This window comes from Hemitrygon akajei, chromosome 8 (assembly GCF_048418815.1).
Source record: "Hemitrygon akajei chromosome 8, sHemAka1.3, whole genome shotgun sequence".
Taxonomy (NCBI): domain Eukaryota; kingdom Metazoa; phylum Chordata; class Chondrichthyes; order Myliobatiformes; family Dasyatidae; genus Hemitrygon; species Hemitrygon akajei.
The window spans coordinates 153,845,651-153,862,724 of NC_133131.1; the positions used below are offsets into that span (position 1 = coordinate 153,845,651).

Sequence of the window (17,074 nt, forward strand, 5' to 3'; positions counted from 1 at the left end):
AAGGATGAAGGGGATGTCCTTGAAACTTTTTGAATATTGAACGGCCTGGGCAGTAGATGTGGAAAGGATGTTTCCCATGGTGGGAGAGTCTAGGACAAGAGGGCACAGCCTCAAGATAGAGGTGCGACCTTTCAAAACAGAGATGTGGAGAAATTTCTTTAGCTAAAGAGTGGTGATTTGTGTAGTTTGTTGCCACATTGAGCTGTGGAGGCCAGGTCATTGGGTGTATTTAAGACAGAGATTGATCAGTTCTTGATTAGACATGGCATCAAAGATTACGAGGAGAAGGCCGGGAACTTGAGGAGGAGAGAAAAAAGGAACAGCCATGATTGAATGTCAGAGCAGACTCGATGGGCCAGATGGCCTAATTCTGCTCCTATGTCTTATGGTAGTGGTCGCCAACCGGTCGCAATCGACCAATCGATCTTCCCAGTAGACTTCCCAGTACAGGAAGTACTTAAATCTAAGTACAGGAGCTGTCTTACTGACAGACACCTCACAGACTGTCTCAGATTGGCTGGCTGTAGTTATGAGCCAAATTTCAGGGAACTAGCAGAAAGTATTCAGCCCCAGTCATCACACTGAGTGCAACAGTCAATTTTTATTCATTTATTTTTCGTGTTGAAATAAAATTAAATAATGAAACGTAGTATTAAGGGTGTTGTAATGTGAGCATTACTAATTAGGATAATAGTAATATAGCAGTACTCCCACTACGGAAAGTTGTTTGTAAAGGGAGGTTGTTTCCGGGGTTGTGGGGTTTTACTTCCGTTCTTTCCTTCCCAGTGCGCATGCGTGTGTCTAAACGATTTAGTAGGTCGATCTTGCCTTTCATTAAGGATGAAGTAGGGGATCTTGGGCTTATAAAGATTGGCGACCACTATCTTATGGTCTTATGCTCTTATTTCTTTGGTTTTGCAGTACATCTATCTTCCACCTTCCTCATTTTTCCCAGAAACTCAAGCCATTGCTGTTCTGCTGTCATCCCTGCCAGCAGCTCTTTCCAATTTACTTTGGTCAACTCCTCTGTCATACAACTGTAATTTCCTTTACTGCTTCCTGACGGTTCCTTTACCTTAGGCTCCTTAATCACCTCCGGTTCATTACAGAACATTCAATCCAGTGTAGCTGATCCCCTAGTAGGCTCAATGACAAACTGCTCTAAAAAGCCATCTTGTAGGCATTCAATAAATACATTCTCTTGAGATCCATTACCAACTTGCTTTTCCCAACCTACCTGCATGTTAAAATCTCCCATGACTATCATAACATTGCCCTTTTAACACGCCTTTTCTATTTGCCATTGTAATCTGTAGTCCACATCACAGCTACTGTTTGATGGCCTGTCTATAACTGCCACAAGGGTCCTTTTACCCTTGCAGTTTCTTAACTCAACCCACAAGGATTCAACATCTTTCAATCCTAAGTCACGTCTTTCTAATGATTTGATGCTATTCTTTACCAGCAGAGCCATTCCACCCCTTCTGCCCACCTTCCTATTCCCATCAATACAATGTGTAGTCTTGGACATTCAGCTCCCAACTACAACCATCCTTGAGCCATGATTCAGTGATGGCCACAACATCATACCTGACAATCTGTAAAAGTCCAACAAGATCATCCACCTTATTTATTGTACTCCATGTATTGTGATATAGCACTTTGAGTACTGTATTTTCTATCCTTTTTGAATAAGCATGCCTAAGCACCCTGCTGCTTGCAATTATGTTCTATCATTTGCCTGCCTTTGCTGACAGTCTGAATGCATGCTCTCTTTGCTTTTTTACCATTCGTTCTATCCCTAGTCCCTTCACTCTGTTTCCTATCCCCCTGCCAAATTAGATTAAACTTACCCCAACAACTCTAATAAGCCTGTCCATGAGAATATCGATCGCCCTCGAGTTCAGGTGCAATCCATCCATTTTGAATAGGTCATACCTCCCCTGGAAGAGAAACCAATGATCCATGAACCTGAAGCCCTGCCCCTGCGCCAGATTCTCAGCTATGCATCTATCTGCCAAATCATCCTGTTTCTACTATCACTGGCACAGGGCACCAGTAACAATTCAGAAATTACTACCCTGAAGGTCCTGCTTCTCAGCTTCCTGCCTAGCTCTCTAAATTTTCTTTTCAAGACCTCTTTGCTTTTCCTTCCTATGTCATTGTGTCATTGATACCAATATGTACTGAGACTGCTGGATGCTCTCCCTCCCCCCCCCCCCCCCCCAAATGCTGTGGTTGCGATCTGAGACGTCCCTGACCCTGGCAACTGGAGGCAACATACCATCCAGGTGTCCCATTCATGTCCGCAGAATCTCCTGTCTGTTCCCCTTACTATCGAGTTCCCTGTCAATAGCGCTCCCCTCTTCTCTCTCTTTCCCTTCTGCACCACAGACCCATGCACATTGCCAGTAACCCAGTCTCTGTGGCAGTCTCCTGGGAGGTCATCTCCACAACAGTATCCAAAACGGTGTACAGGGGTGCTCTGCGCTAACTGACTATTCACCTTCCCATTCCTTCTCCTGACAGACACCCAGCTACATGCCTCCTTTAAAAAGGAAGAATGTGCAGGAAAAATTAAAGATGAGGATAAATTTTGGGAATGACATCCAATCCATTATTGATGTAAAGGAGTAGGAACAGCATACCTCTCTTAGCTTTTTCAGTCAGTCTTTCCAACACCCTCTAATAATTATTCTCATCTTTCTCTGGTCTGTAAGAGAAACTTGGGAAAAAAAAAGATAATATGAGACTTTTATAAATGCAGTCAAATGTCATTTAACAAATATTCTTGTCTCTGTAGATATCTGCAACTGAGATTCCCTACAGCTTTAGATTATAAATGCATTTGTAATTGATTTACTACTTTTTATCTTACAGGCTGCTTTTTTGAAGCTGATTTGTGCGACACCTACGAGATCTGTGTAAATGGTGAGTAGGTTCAACATCTTTTGAATTTGTTTGCACGTGTGGATGTCAGACTATGGCTGTTAAACTGATGGATTTGGTGGAGAAGAAATAGAAAGGCGGTCTACTTCTTAACTGTGTGGGATTGAAAGCTGTTGGCGTTCGGAGGGACTAGAATGTCTTGTTTATTGAATCACTGACAGTCAATGTGCAGGAACATCAAGATATGGAGGCAGCGTGTTGGCCTTCATTGCAAGAGGATTTGGCTAAAAATGAATTTGTGTTATGTTTAGACATTTCAAAACATTAAACTAATTATAAAGAAGACATGGGAGTCTGAAGTGCAGGTCTAACTTTGAGTTTTACTTTTAAGCAAGGTGCCACTTATCACATGGTAGCGTGATGACATATGCAATTCACGTATTTATACAAATAACCCGTAATGAATTATTTAAATAAGCAAGAATGCTTAATCAATATATACACGATTGCTCAATCATTACTTAGGCATTAAATATACAACACTGTGCTATCATCTTGTCATAGAGTCAATCAGCATAGCAAGAGGCCCTTTGGCACATTGTGTCGATACTGACAATAAAATATTTATATATACTAATCCCTTTTAACCAGCACTTGGTTTGTAGTCTTCTATACATTGACAATGCAAGAACTTCTGAAATAGTGAGAGTCTCTGTCTCAATCAAGCTCTGAGCTAACATTTCAGATTCCAACTATCCTCTCGCTCAGGGGTTACCAATCATTTTTATGCTGTGGACCAATACCATTGAGCACGGGGTCCGTCGGCTCCAGGTTGGGAACCCCCGCTGTCTTTGCATCCCCTCTAAACTTATAACAACACTCTCAAGTTCGAGTGTAATCATCATTCAACCATACACATGTACACAGTTAAGTGATTAGTGTTCCTCCAGGACCAAGCTGCAAAGTACAGTACACGGAGCACACAGAGTAGCGATAACACATACAGTCACAAAAATAATAGCACGATCACAACGCTCTGTCCTAATCGATTGCCCTTCCCAGCCATTCTTGGTCTGTAACTATCAATGAACTTCAGACCTTGGATCTAGGGGAGGTCTCATCCTCACTTTCTCATAAAGTCCTCCCCTCCCCCGCCTTCTTACACCGACTACTCCTCTTTCTTTCCAGCCCAAAATGTCGACTGCTTTTTCTTTAGATACTGGCTAACCTGCTGAGTTCCTCCAGCATTTTGTGTGTTTTAATTTGAATTTGTTCACTGACTTGTAAATACAAACATTTTGTGTATTTTTGTATGAACAAACCTTTGTAGTTTTGTGATAGAAGAAAAACAAGGGAAGGAGAGCTAATGCGGCCTGATCAGTGTTGGGCAAATCTGGAAAAAGTCATAAACTCTGTCCTGGTGAGATCCACCTGCTGAATGCCATTACACAGTGGAGCTATGAGATCACAGATCTGCTCCCTTTTATGCCAACGCAAAGGTTAGCTGGATAAAATATGCTTTTATTAAAATACTGCAAATGAAGTTCAAATGTCAAATGAGCGGCTTATGTTGTCTTCATTGTAAGAATGTGCAGCCTTAGCAGATGAGAAGGAGGTTCAAAATAACGGCATGCTGACATTTTCATATTGCAAATTAGGGTTTTACAGTGGATTACAGCATAACTATTTGACAACTAATAAAAGATATACTGACATTTCATTGATGGCTGTGCCTTTCAATTTTCACACTAAGAGGACACTTATTTCCTTATCAGTAGTGCAGGCAGATAATGTCACTAGCTCAGTATAATGGATGAGATTCAAATATAATCTCATCTGTTAGACAGGCCATTAAAAATGAAAGAAGTCTTGTCAGAACTGTTGGTTAATTCCGCAACTAGGTGAGCTCTTGTGAAACTAATTTCACTTCATGATCCCCACTGTCACTGACTTCAGTCTCTGAGGCCGACGTGAGAGCATCCTCCAGGAGGGCGAACCCACAAAAGGGTGTCTGGCCCAGCTGTCTTACAAGGACTCTACAACTCATGTTTTGTTTATTATTGTTTATTTATTATTGGCACAATTTAGCCAGGGGTGATGAATCTGTGGAATTTATTGCCACCACAATGGCTGTGGAGGTCAAGTTATTGTATTTATTTAAAGTGGAGGTTGATAAGTTCTTGATTAGTAAGGGTGTCAAAGGTTATAAGAAGAAGGCAGGAGGATGGGATTGAGAGAGATAATAAATCAGCCATGATAGAATAGCAGAGCAGACTCAATGGGCTGAATGGCCTAATTCTGTTCCTATGTCTTATGATCTTGTGGATTTATCCTTCTTTTACACTTTGGATGTTTGTCAATCTTTGTTATATTTTTTCATAAACTTTACTGCATTTCTTTAATTCCCTGTAAATGCTTGCAAGAAAATGAATCTCAGTTATGTGGTGACAAATATGTATTTTGATAATAAATTTACTTCGAACTTTGAAATTATGTTTCACCCTCCTGTTGAGCCTTCTGAAATCAAGGCATCTTTTGGTAGCTGCATTTGATACAGAATGGGCGAGTGTGTGGAAGGAATGATTTCCCAACAGGTTTAAAGCACTTGAAAGCTGCTGCTGGTAGGATTTTGATGATTCGGAATAGGCACACAGCTTATATTACAAGCTGAAAAGGGACTCATTCTAAGATTGTGAAAAGTGTCACATTACACCAGAGTGACACAATTCCTCTTTGATTTTTCTTTGCTGGCTGTACTTCATCACCAGCTACAAAATGTGCAGAGTTTGAAACTGTACCTGTACCCAGCTTCTTTTTGTTTTGTTGGTCGCAGCTGGGGTGGTGATTTGGGCTGAAGTAATCAAGGTTCTGGAGTTTAAAGAAATGGTCCAAAACAGTGAGCCTGACAAGAGCTCGGAGAACAAAACAGCAGACTGTCATTTAAAGGCTAATCAATTCTTTTTAAAGGTTACTTTTTAGCATGGATTAAAATAGCAATGAAAGCTGTTTATCACAGAAATGTCAATGCTGTTTTAAATGAGAAAGTGTCAGTTTTATTTCTGCAAAAGACAATTGCTGTGATAAATAATCTCATTTCATATTGCATTCACTTGGCGAACCCATGGAGAAACACTGCAGACTGCATAATGCAACTCCAACCGCACTTTACTGAAGGAAGAGCTATTAAAAGTGTGTTACGTATTATGAAAAATAAGTCCCCATACAATACCTTTCTGGTGTCATCCCGCTTCCTTTCCAGTCCTGATGAAGGACCTTGGCCCTAAACACAAAATGTTCATTCATTTCTATAGATGCTGCCTAATGTGCTGACTTCCTCCAGCTTTTTGAGTGCGTAGCTTTGGATTTCCAGTGTCTGCGGACTTTCCCATGCTCTTTGAACGTTATTTTAAGAGAAATTAAATCTAGTTTTGCCTCAATTAAAATCGACAGAATTAGGTGTAAGAGTAAACCATTTGGCATTTTGACTCTGCCTTATCACAGATCTGATTGTAACCTCAATCTTTGCATTCTTACCCTACCCCTTGTTGCTTTTCAGTTTTGCTAATCAAAAACCTATCTACCTTGGCCTTAAAGTTTTCAAAGGGTCTGTGTCCACTGCTATTTGAGGAAGAGAAATTGACAGGTTTGTAAATTTGTACCCATAACACCAGCAACCTCACCTAGTCATTCCACAAGGCAGCACACCAGTGCAAAGTTCAAAGTTTAAAGTAAATTTTATTATCAAAGCACATATATGTTAAGCTGGCTGGTGGCGTAGTGGCATCGGCGCTGGACTTCGGGGCGAGAAGTCCCAAGTTCGAATCCAGCCAGCTCCCTTGCACGCTCTCCATCCGTGCCTGGGTTGAGTGTCGAGCTAGCAACTTGACCTCGTAAAAAAAAATCCTGGAGAGGCCTGGTACGATGTACGATGAGCAATCACCAAAATAGAAGAAGAAGAAGAAGAAAGCCCTTAACTCCAAGTGGAGTCATTGGGATGGCGTCGTGACGGCATTTTTATAGCAGGCTTTCTTATTTTTAAGAGGTTGTTAGCTCGACGCTCAACCCAGCACGGATGGAAAGCGTGCAAGGGAGCCGGCTGGATTCGAACTCGGGAGCCTTCGCTCTGAAGTCCAGCGCTGATGCCACTATGCCACCAGCCGGCCATCACCATAAAAGATCGGTGCAAAAAGCTTGTCATGACGGTGCCCCGACGACTCCACCAGGAGTTAAGGGTACACTCACACGCACAAACACATATATGTTATCATATATCACTCACTCCCATCAGGGAGGAGGCTATGTATCATTCATGCCAGGACCACCAGACTCAGAAAACAGTTGCCTTCCTCAAGCAGTAAGGCTGATCAATGCCTCCACCTACCAACCCACCCCTCTACACTCCACACAACCACTAATTTATCATTCCTGTCGGAGTCAACTTATGTACAGACACTTGTGTGCCTAGTGTTATTTTATGGGTCTGTATATAAGCTTTCTTACGTATTTACAATTATTGTGTACTTTATCTTTTGTGTTTTTTTATTATTGGGTTTTTATGCTGCATCACATTCAGAATAACAATTATTCATTCTCCTTTACACTTGTGTACTAGAAATGACATTTAATGATCTCGAATCTTGAGATTCATGTTCTTGCCAGGTATTCATAGTAAACACAAAGAGACACAATAGAATGAATGAAAAAACTACACATAAACAAAGACGGACAAACAACCAATGTGCAAAAGAAGACAAACTGCAAATAAAAAAAATAATATCTCAATCTGATTACATATGCAGGCACAAACAAGAGGCAAGCATAATTCACCAAAATTTTGCTTAAAGATACAAACTCATAAAGGACTATAAATACAAGCCTAATCCAGTTTTAGAGACAGAGTCCTACACATTATATTACGACTGATCTGCTATTACAGATGGGATCATAATAATGATCTGGATATAATATTACAGGATAAATAAATAAGAACAACTTAATAGATATAGCCATTCCAAACACACAACATACAGAAATCAGTAAGCGAAAAACACCAGAAATATGCAGAATTAAAAGAGGAAATAGAAAGACTATGGAACATGAACAGGGTATATACATTGAACCAATAGTAATATTTACAACAAGTATCATCCAAAGTCACTACACAATAGCATTAAACACTTAGGCCTACACAGCAATATCTATGTAAATCTTCAGAAAGTCACAATACTAAACACTACTAGAATAGTCTGAAAATTCCTGGCAATTGACCAATGAATGTGCTTGGCTATACCTGTACCTCAAGTTTTACCAGCTTGAGCTGAGAAAAAGTGAAATTACAATAATAATATAAATAAATACATATATACGTGCATACATGAATAAGTATCCTGACAGATTGTGTTTCAGGCTAGTGTGGTGACTGCTTTGCTCTGCTGTGGATTGTCAGAACTGGCAAACAATGGTAAGCACTGTCCATCTTCATATTGCTTCAGGAAGGAAGGGTATCAGCACGAATGTCTTTTTTCTGCCATTTGGGAAAAGCTACAGGAGCTTGAAAGTACACCCTCATTTCCCACCATAGTTTGGAACCTTCAAAAGCACATCTTAAAAATTGACCAACCCATTGGGCTTCATGGTAAGTGGTGCACAACTGGAGGAAATTGAATCCAAAGAATGATGGTGCAAACTACTATTTCAGTTGTGCTGACCTGAATTTTGATGAGCCGTTAAATAACAAAGCGAAACCAGGAATGTGGGTGAAAATAATTGGCAGAAATACTGTGTCTGTACATTAGAATCACTGTGGTTGTTTATCAACCATGGAAAACATTATGGGAAAGCTTTGAATCAGGGTGTTAATTACTGCTTTTAGAATTAGAGTAATATGATCAAACTCCTTACCTTATGCTGAATATTCCATGATTTGAACTTGACGCTGCTTCTTCCACAGCCCAGCTCACGTTGGGAAGTGAAAGATGTGCAAGATGTATTAATAGGTGTATTAATAGTCAGCAGCAACTGGACCGAGGAACGTAAGTAAGTTCTTTAGTCCAGTTGGCGGTATGGTATTTTAGCAGTTAGCGTATCTTAGTATTTACTCTTAATTCCCTTTGAGAATGTGTTGATGTTAAAGGTGGAATCCCAGCCTTTAGACCCACTGACAACAACTGAATAGTTGGGATGAGCTGAAGTCAATATGTCGGTAGTGGTATTCCCATGTCTTTAAGACCTCGATCTTAAGGGTGATAGAGATTGTGTGAGGTTCTGATGGAGTGGGTGATATGGTAGCATCGTGACTAGCATGATGATATACAGTGCCAACGATCATGGTACAATTCCTACTACTGCCTGTAAGGAGTTTGTACATTTTCCCGGTGACTGCGTAGGTTTCCTCTGGGTGCTCTGGTTTCCTCCCACATTCCATAGATGTACGGTTAGGTTTAGTGAGTTGTAGGCATGCTATGTTGGCCCCAGAAGTCACTTGTGGGCTGCCCCCAGCAGAATCCTCACTGACTTGATTTGATGCAAACAATGCATCTCACCGTATGTTCCAATGTTCATGTGACAAATAAAGCTAATCGTTCTTTACAAAAACCACATCTAAAAAAAACAGAAAAAGACTTAGGTTAAAAGAAAGAAAGATTAGCTTTATTTGTCATATACATAGAAAGATAAAGTGAAATGCATTATTTGCATCTGAGCCAATCAGTGAGGACTATGCTGAGAAGCCCACAAATGTCACCACACTTCCGTTACCAATGTAGCATTCCCACAACTCACTAACCCTAACCATACAATACATCTTTGGAGAGAGATTGAAGGTAGATCAAATGTAGATCTGAGGTTAATTGGTGAGAGGCGAAGTGGGGGTAGATGAGGGATGAAAGGTGGGGGTGTGAAAGTAATAGGGTGGTGAGGGGTGAAGGTCAGGGAAGTTTGTTGAATGCTGAAGATGAGAGGATAGTGATGAGGTACTTGAGCTAAAGTGAAGAACTGATGGTAACAGGAGGTAGTTGAGGAGTGAAGGTGGAAGATGACTGGGAGTCTGTCGCAGGTCGGTGAACTAAAGCTAAGATTTATGATCAGGTAGTGGAAGTGAGAAGGCAGAAGGTTGGAAGTGAGTGAATGAGAGACAGTGATATTGGTAGAGGGAAGATGTCAAGTGGTTGGGGCTTGGTGATGGGGTCAAGATAGGGAAGCCGGTGAAGGGGTGTATAGGGGCATTAGTGAAGGAGATAAAGTGAGATTGGTGAAGAAGAGCTGTCACGGGTTTTGGGCTTGGTGAGCATTTGAATGTGGGGTTAATGAAGTGGTGAAAGTCAAGGTTTTGATGTGATGATCATGAACGAGATGATGGGGTACTGAGGGTAGACATCTGGTGAAGGTTAAGGGGATGAAAGTGGGAGGGATAGTGATGGTAAAGAGATGCTGGTATATCCAATTGGCGAGAGAGAGAATGGAGCTGTTTGCTGGGTGCAGTGGAGCAGTATAGGAGTCTTGAGTATTAAGCTACCTCTCATACATTAGACAGGAATTTCCAGAGTGGAGGGCAGGATTTAGTAGTGAGGTTTGTTTATTGTATTTGAGAGGTGAAATGTTAAACCAAGGCTTAGTCTGCTCCTTAGGCTAGATGTAAAAGATCACGGGAATCCATGGGGAGTAATATAATTATTGCAGGTGTTGTGACCAATATTTATCCCTTTCATTTTGACTTTTGACTTTGTTTATTGTTCAAAGTAAATTTATTATCAATGTGCACATGTCACCACGTACCAGCCTGAGACTTGTTCTTTTGTGGGCAATCACTGCACTATGACAATATGTCAATGGCTGTAAGCCAATGTCCTGAAAAGGATATGAAGGTTGCTACATAAAGGCAAATCTTTTTTTTCCCACTCTGCTGAGGCAGAGGTAGGAAGACAAGCTCAGAGTCCGAATTTTGTATTTCCATTTCAGAAACCTATTGCTTTGGGAGTGCTTGCACAGGATTATCTGGAGCTCAGCAATTACGGTAAAATGAATGCCTATACTGGAGTCAAACAGCTCCTTTGCAACAGTAATTTATATTTCTTGTAGCTGACCTTTGGCAGTCACACTGAATTGCAAAACTTGAGAGTGATTAATTTTGAACCAGGATAGGCTGCTAGACATAGGAACTGTCAGATTTCCTGAGGGCTAAGCAAGAATTTTTTTGTGAGTTGAAGTGACTGAAGTAACAAACAATGATCTCTTCCAACAAATATCTAACCATCACCCTTTGACATTCAGTAGCCCACCTCCAAACCCCATCAGCATCCTGAGGATCAGCACTGACCACAGCCACAAAATGGATTAGCCACAAAAATACCATGGTTACAAAAGAGGACAAGGACTGAGTGCATCACCATTGTACAGAGAGTCAGTGGACATCAAAAAGAAGATGACTTTGGCTTGGTGTCACCTGTACCCATTATGCATAAAATGACTTGAAAGCTGAACGTACCTGGGTGGATTTGGCCTGCTTCACCACTGATTATCAGGCTCGACCCTACTCAGAATTTTAGGGTCTTGTCAGAGCATAAGACAGTGGTGATTGTCTGTCAATGATAGGAAACCTGTGCAGGCGAGTTTTTAAAGTGAAAAAGCCATTGCCCTGGGGCAGTTCCACTCTCTTGACCTTAGATGTCTGAGTTAGTGGTACGAACAAGCGTCACCAACTGGAGTCTTCCATGGTGGCAGTGGATAACATTGATATCGTCTGTGCCGTGCCGTGCCTTTCACTCTCCACAGAGCCTTTCTGGCTGTTGGATCTCACTTTAGATCTCATCTGCCCAGTTTCAGATGCCCCTAATCCACCAGGGTGTGAGGCTGCTGCCTACCCTCACCTGGGTTAGCCCCCCTGATGAAGCGGTGTACCGGGGAGTGGCCGCTGTCACATGCAAACAGTTACTTGGAGCCACAGTTGAGTGCTGAGTGTCTGGTGGGGACCAAAGGTGAGTGAGCTGTCCCGGAATGGACAAGACAATCCCCTTCACCAGAAGTGCTATCCTTCCATGGACACCCCATATACCCAACATAGGACAGTACGAAGCATGTCTTTCAATCTACAATGTTGTGCCAAACTAATTAAGCTAATGACACCTAATCCACATGTTCACATCCCTCCATTCTTCGTGTATTCAAGTTCAAGTTTAATTGTCATTCAACCATACACGTGTATATAGCTATACAAAACAGCGTTCTTCCAAGGCCAAGGTACAAAGCACTGTACATACAGTCACTCACAGCACATCCAGTTAGCATGGCTCATACAGTCACAAAATAATATTAGCTGAAGTCTCTAAGTGGCAGGAGCAAACACCACCCCTGCCCCTTTAAGCCTTCCTGCACTCTCGTATCTAAAACAATGGATCCCTGGAATATTGAGTTGCCCGTCCTGCCCCTCCTGCATCCAACTGTCACTGACAGCTGCAATATCATAATTCCATGTGTTGATTCATGCCCTGAGCTCATCTACCTTTCCTACGATACATCTTGCATTGAAATATATGCAGCTCAGCACATTAGTCCTGAACGCACTAGGCTCACCTTTTGATTCCCAATTTAGTCTTTGGAGTTGCATCAATATGTTGGACCTAGGAGAGATCTTCAGAGATGTTGACACCCAGGAGCTTGAAACTGGCCGTTCTGCATCCACCCTCCTACAATTTTACATTGTCTCCATGGTTCCTGTTGAATTAGTTTAACACTGGGTCGAGCACACCCATCTTGGATACTTCTGTCTTCCATTGGCATATTATTATGTTTGGCATGATGTAAGGTACATGAATTGTAACCCTTGAAATGATTAAAGTCACAGATGGAAACAGGACATTTGGCTTAACATTTCCTTCAAAGGAAAAAAAGCATCTTTATTTCTAAAAGTACCTGACTTTGAGGAAAGAACAAGGAATGGATTTATGAAGAGCTAAAAGGAGCAATTAAAAGCAGTGATAAATGGTGGCCTTCTTGCTGTAACCTTCTGTGATTCTATTGCATTGCAGCTTGCAGGACCTTGTTGTGTTCAAAACAGCTGCTGTGGCTCCTGTATTACCAAATTAAATGCAAAGTACTTCACTAGCTATAATGCTTTCTGGCACACACCGAGGTCATAAAGAGGCTGTAAAAATGCACATCTTTCATTATTATAATTGGCTTCTGCAACAGGCAAACAACTGTTAAAGGTTTCCCTCTATTATTGTTGATCGGATTGATTATTATTACCCAGTTATTTCAGTTTAAAATTCTTTTGCTTTCTGCTTCCAAGAGTGAGTTTTAAAACTTCTTGATGTCCTCAGTTCTGTGGCACCTTCCCATGTGGAGATTGATGGATTGTAGAGTTTCAACTAGCTCCAGAGTTTGTACCTTTGAGGGGCCAAAAGAGGCAGTCTGATGCATCAGGAGCTTGATCCTCCGAACTTTTAGAACATAGAACATAGAGCACTACAGCACAGTACAGGCCACAATGTTGTGCCGCTCTTTTAACTGACTTAGATCAATCTAACCCTTATCTCCTACATAACCCTCTAGTTTTCCATCATCCATGTGCCTATCTAAGAGTTGCTTAAACGCCCCCAGTGTATCTGCCTCTACCACCACTCATGGCAGGCTTTCCATGCATTTACCACTTTCTGTGTAAAGATTACCTTTGACATCACCCCTATGCTTTCTTCCAATCACCTGAAAATTATACAACTAGTATTAGCCACTTCTGCCCAGGGAAAATGTCTCTGGCTATCTACTTGATCTTTTATCATCTTGTACACCTCTATTAAGTCACCTCTCATCCTCCTTTGCTCCAAAAGCACCTCCAAAACCTCAACCTATCCTTAGAAGACACAGTCTCTAATCCGGCTGCTTCCTGGTAAAACCCCTCTGCACCCTCCCTGAAGCCTCCACATCCTTCCTGCAGTGAGGTGACTGGAACTGAACACAATATTCTGAATGTGGTCTAACCAGGGCTTTGTAGAGCTGCAATTGCACCTTGCAGCTCTTGAATTTAATCCCTGAATAATGAAAGTCACAGACAGCATACGCCACCTTAACCACCCTATTCTGGTGCTCTGTGAAGCCAAGACAACATTGCAGCTTCAAATTGGATAAGGAGCCAATGTAAAGTTCTTGGTACCAATAGACTTCATATCTCTGGCAAATGAAGAGGATTATCACCCATTTTCTGTGAGCTCCTGGAGCTCTTTTCTAGCTTTTGTTATTGTGTCAATTTTAGCCAGGTTTTATTTTCTCCAAATGCACTAATTAACTGAAAAGCCCTAAATATATTGAACAGTGATTGGAGTGTTTTAAAATAGTTTTCTTAAATGATTGGGCAAATCTTAATTAGGATTTCAGGAAAAGGGAAGAGAAGGAAACATATTCCATAAGCCTATATGACCCTAAAACAAAGGAGCAGAATTAGGCTATTCAGCCCACTCTGCTCCTCCATTCCGTCATGGCTGATTTATTATCCCTCTCAATACCATTCTCCTGCCTTCTCCCTGTAATCTTTGACACCTTGACAGATCAAGAAACTATGATCCTCCACTTTAAATATACCCAATGACTTGGCCTCAACAGCCATCTGTGGCAATGACTTTCACAGATTCACTACCCTCTGACTAAAGAAATTCCTCTTCATCTCTTTTCTCAGTGGATATCCCTCTATTCTAAAGCTGTGCCCTCTTGTCCGAGACTTCCCCACTATAGGGAAATCCCCTCTTACATGCTCTCCATCTGAGCCTTTCTACATTTGGTAGATTTCAATGAGATCCCCTCCTCATTCTTCTAAACACCAGTGAGTACAGGCCGTGAGCTGTCAAAGGCTTGTCATATGTTAACCGTTTCATTCCCGGAATCATTCTGTTGAATAGCTTTTGGACCCTTTCTAATGCCAGCACATCTTTTCTTGGATAACGGGCTCTAAACTGCTCACAGTACTCCAAGTGCAGTCTGACCAATGCCTTATAAAGCCTCAGTATTACATCCTTACTTTTATATTTTAGCCCTCTTGAAATGAATGCTAACATGGTATTTTTGCCTCCCTTATCACCAACTCAGCCTGCAAATGAACGTTTATTGAATCCTGCACAAGGAGTCCCAAGTACATTTCACCTGTTTTTTAAATCTTCTCTCTTTTTAGAAAATAGTCTACACATTTATTTCTTCTACCAAAGTTCATAACCATACACTTCCCTACACCATATTCCATCTGCCTCTTATTTGCCCATTCTCCCAATCTGTCTAATTCCTTCTGTAGATTCCATACTTCCTCAACACTCCATGCATTGCCCGCAGACTTGGCCACAAAGCCATCAATTCCACCATCCAATTTTCTAGGCCTCCAGAAACATTCCAGGATCTAGTGATTTTTGGAAGATCATTACTAATTCCTTCACAATCTCTGCAGCTACCTCCTTCAGGACCCTGGGGTGTAGTCCATCTGGTTACGGTGACTTAGCTACCTTCAGATCTTACAGCTTCACAAAAACTTATATAGTAGTATTGACTATACACTCAAATTTCTGGCATACTGTTATCATCTTCCACAGTAAAGACTGACACAATAGTTTGCCCACTATTTCTTTGATCCCGATTACTGCCGATCATTTTCCAATGGTCTGATATCCACTCTCACCTCTCTTTTACTCTTTATATATCTGAAAAAAGAACTTTGGGTATTCTCTTTGCTATTATAAGGTAGCTTACCTTCATAGTTCATCTTTTTTTTCTTCATGTCTTTTTAAGTTGCCTTCTATTGGTTTTTTAAACCTTCCCAAGCCTCTACCTTCCCATTATATACCCTCCCTCTTGCTTTTATGCTGTCTTTAACTTCCCTTGTCAGCCATGGTTGTATCATTCTCCCTTTAGAATACTTCTTCGTCTTTGGGATGTATCTATCCTGCGCCTTCCAAATTGCTCCCAGAAACTTCATCCATTGCTGGTCTGCCGTTATTCCTGCTTGTGTCCCCTTCCAATCAACTTTGGCCAGCTCTTCTCTCATGCCTCTGTAATTCCCTTTACTCCACTGTAATACTGATACATCTGACTTTAGCTTCTCCCTCTCAAACTGCAGGGTGAATTCTATCATAATGTGTTCACTTCCTTCTAAGAGTTCCATTACCTTAAGCACCCTAATCAAATCTGGCTCATTACGCAACACTCAATCCAGAATTGTCTTTTCCCTAGTTGGCTCAATGACAAACTGCTCTAAAAAGGCACCAGCTTGAATATACTAAGTCTCCCACGACTATCATAACATTACCCTTTATACATGCTTTTTCTATCTCCCTTTGTAATTTGTAGCTCACATCCTGTCTGCTGTTGAAAGGCCTATTTTTAACTCCCATCAGGGTCTTTTTATCCTTGCAGTTTCTTAAATCTACCCATAAGGAATCTACATATTCTGATCCCTTTCTTCATGTCTTCATGTCTTCATCTCTTTCTAAGGATTTGATTTCATTTTTTATCAACAAAGCCATCCCAGCCCCTCTAACTACCTGCCTGTCCTTTTGATAAAAGGTATATCTTGGATGTTAAACCCCCAACAATGATCTTCATTTGGTCAGAACTCAGTGATGCTTACAATGCTGTACTGGCGAAAACTCTAACTGCGCTACAAAGATCATCTACTTTATTCTGTTTCCTGCATGAATTCAAATATAACCCTTTTACAACTTCGACTCCCCTGACTGACTGTATTTTTCCCTATCATCTGCCTGTCCTTCCTCACAGTCTTGCTCCACACATCATCTACTTGCATACGAACTGCCTCATTCGTAGCTCTCTCACACTGGTTCCCACCCCCCGCCAAATTAGTTTAAACCCTCCCCAACAGCTCCAGTGAACCTGCCTGCGAAGGTATAGGTCCCCCTTGGGTTCAGGTGTAACCCTTCCTTTGTAAACCTTGTACAATTTATACCTACCCCTGAAGAGATCTCAATGGTCCAGAAATCTGAAACCTGCCCCCTGCACGAATTCCTCAGCCAGGCACGCACTCATCTGCCAAATCATTCTGTTCTTACCCTCACTGGTATGTGGCACAGACAGTAATCTGGAGGTTACTACCCTGGTGGTCATACTTTTCAGCTTTTTCCCTAACTCCCTATATAGTCTCTTCAGGATCGCCTCCCTTTTCCTACCCATGTCATTGGTACCAGTATGTATCATGACT

The 17,074-nt window shown here is 41.4% G+C and overlaps 1 protein-coding gene across 2 annotated transcripts in view; it reads left to right on the plus strand.

Moving 5' to 3' along the window:
- ptprn2 (protein tyrosine phosphatase receptor type N2) overlaps window positions 1-17,074 on the plus strand; it is a 1,022,449-nt gene that overhangs the window by 136,433 nt on the left and 868,942 nt on the right. For both annotated transcript variants that reach the window (XM_073054872.1, XM_073054874.1), the window contains exon 2: window positions 2,881-2,931. In XM_073054872.1, coding sequence (XP_072910973.1) covers window positions 2,881-2,931 — 51 coding nt within the window. The remainder of the gene's footprint in view (window positions 1-2,880; window positions 2,932-17,074) is intronic.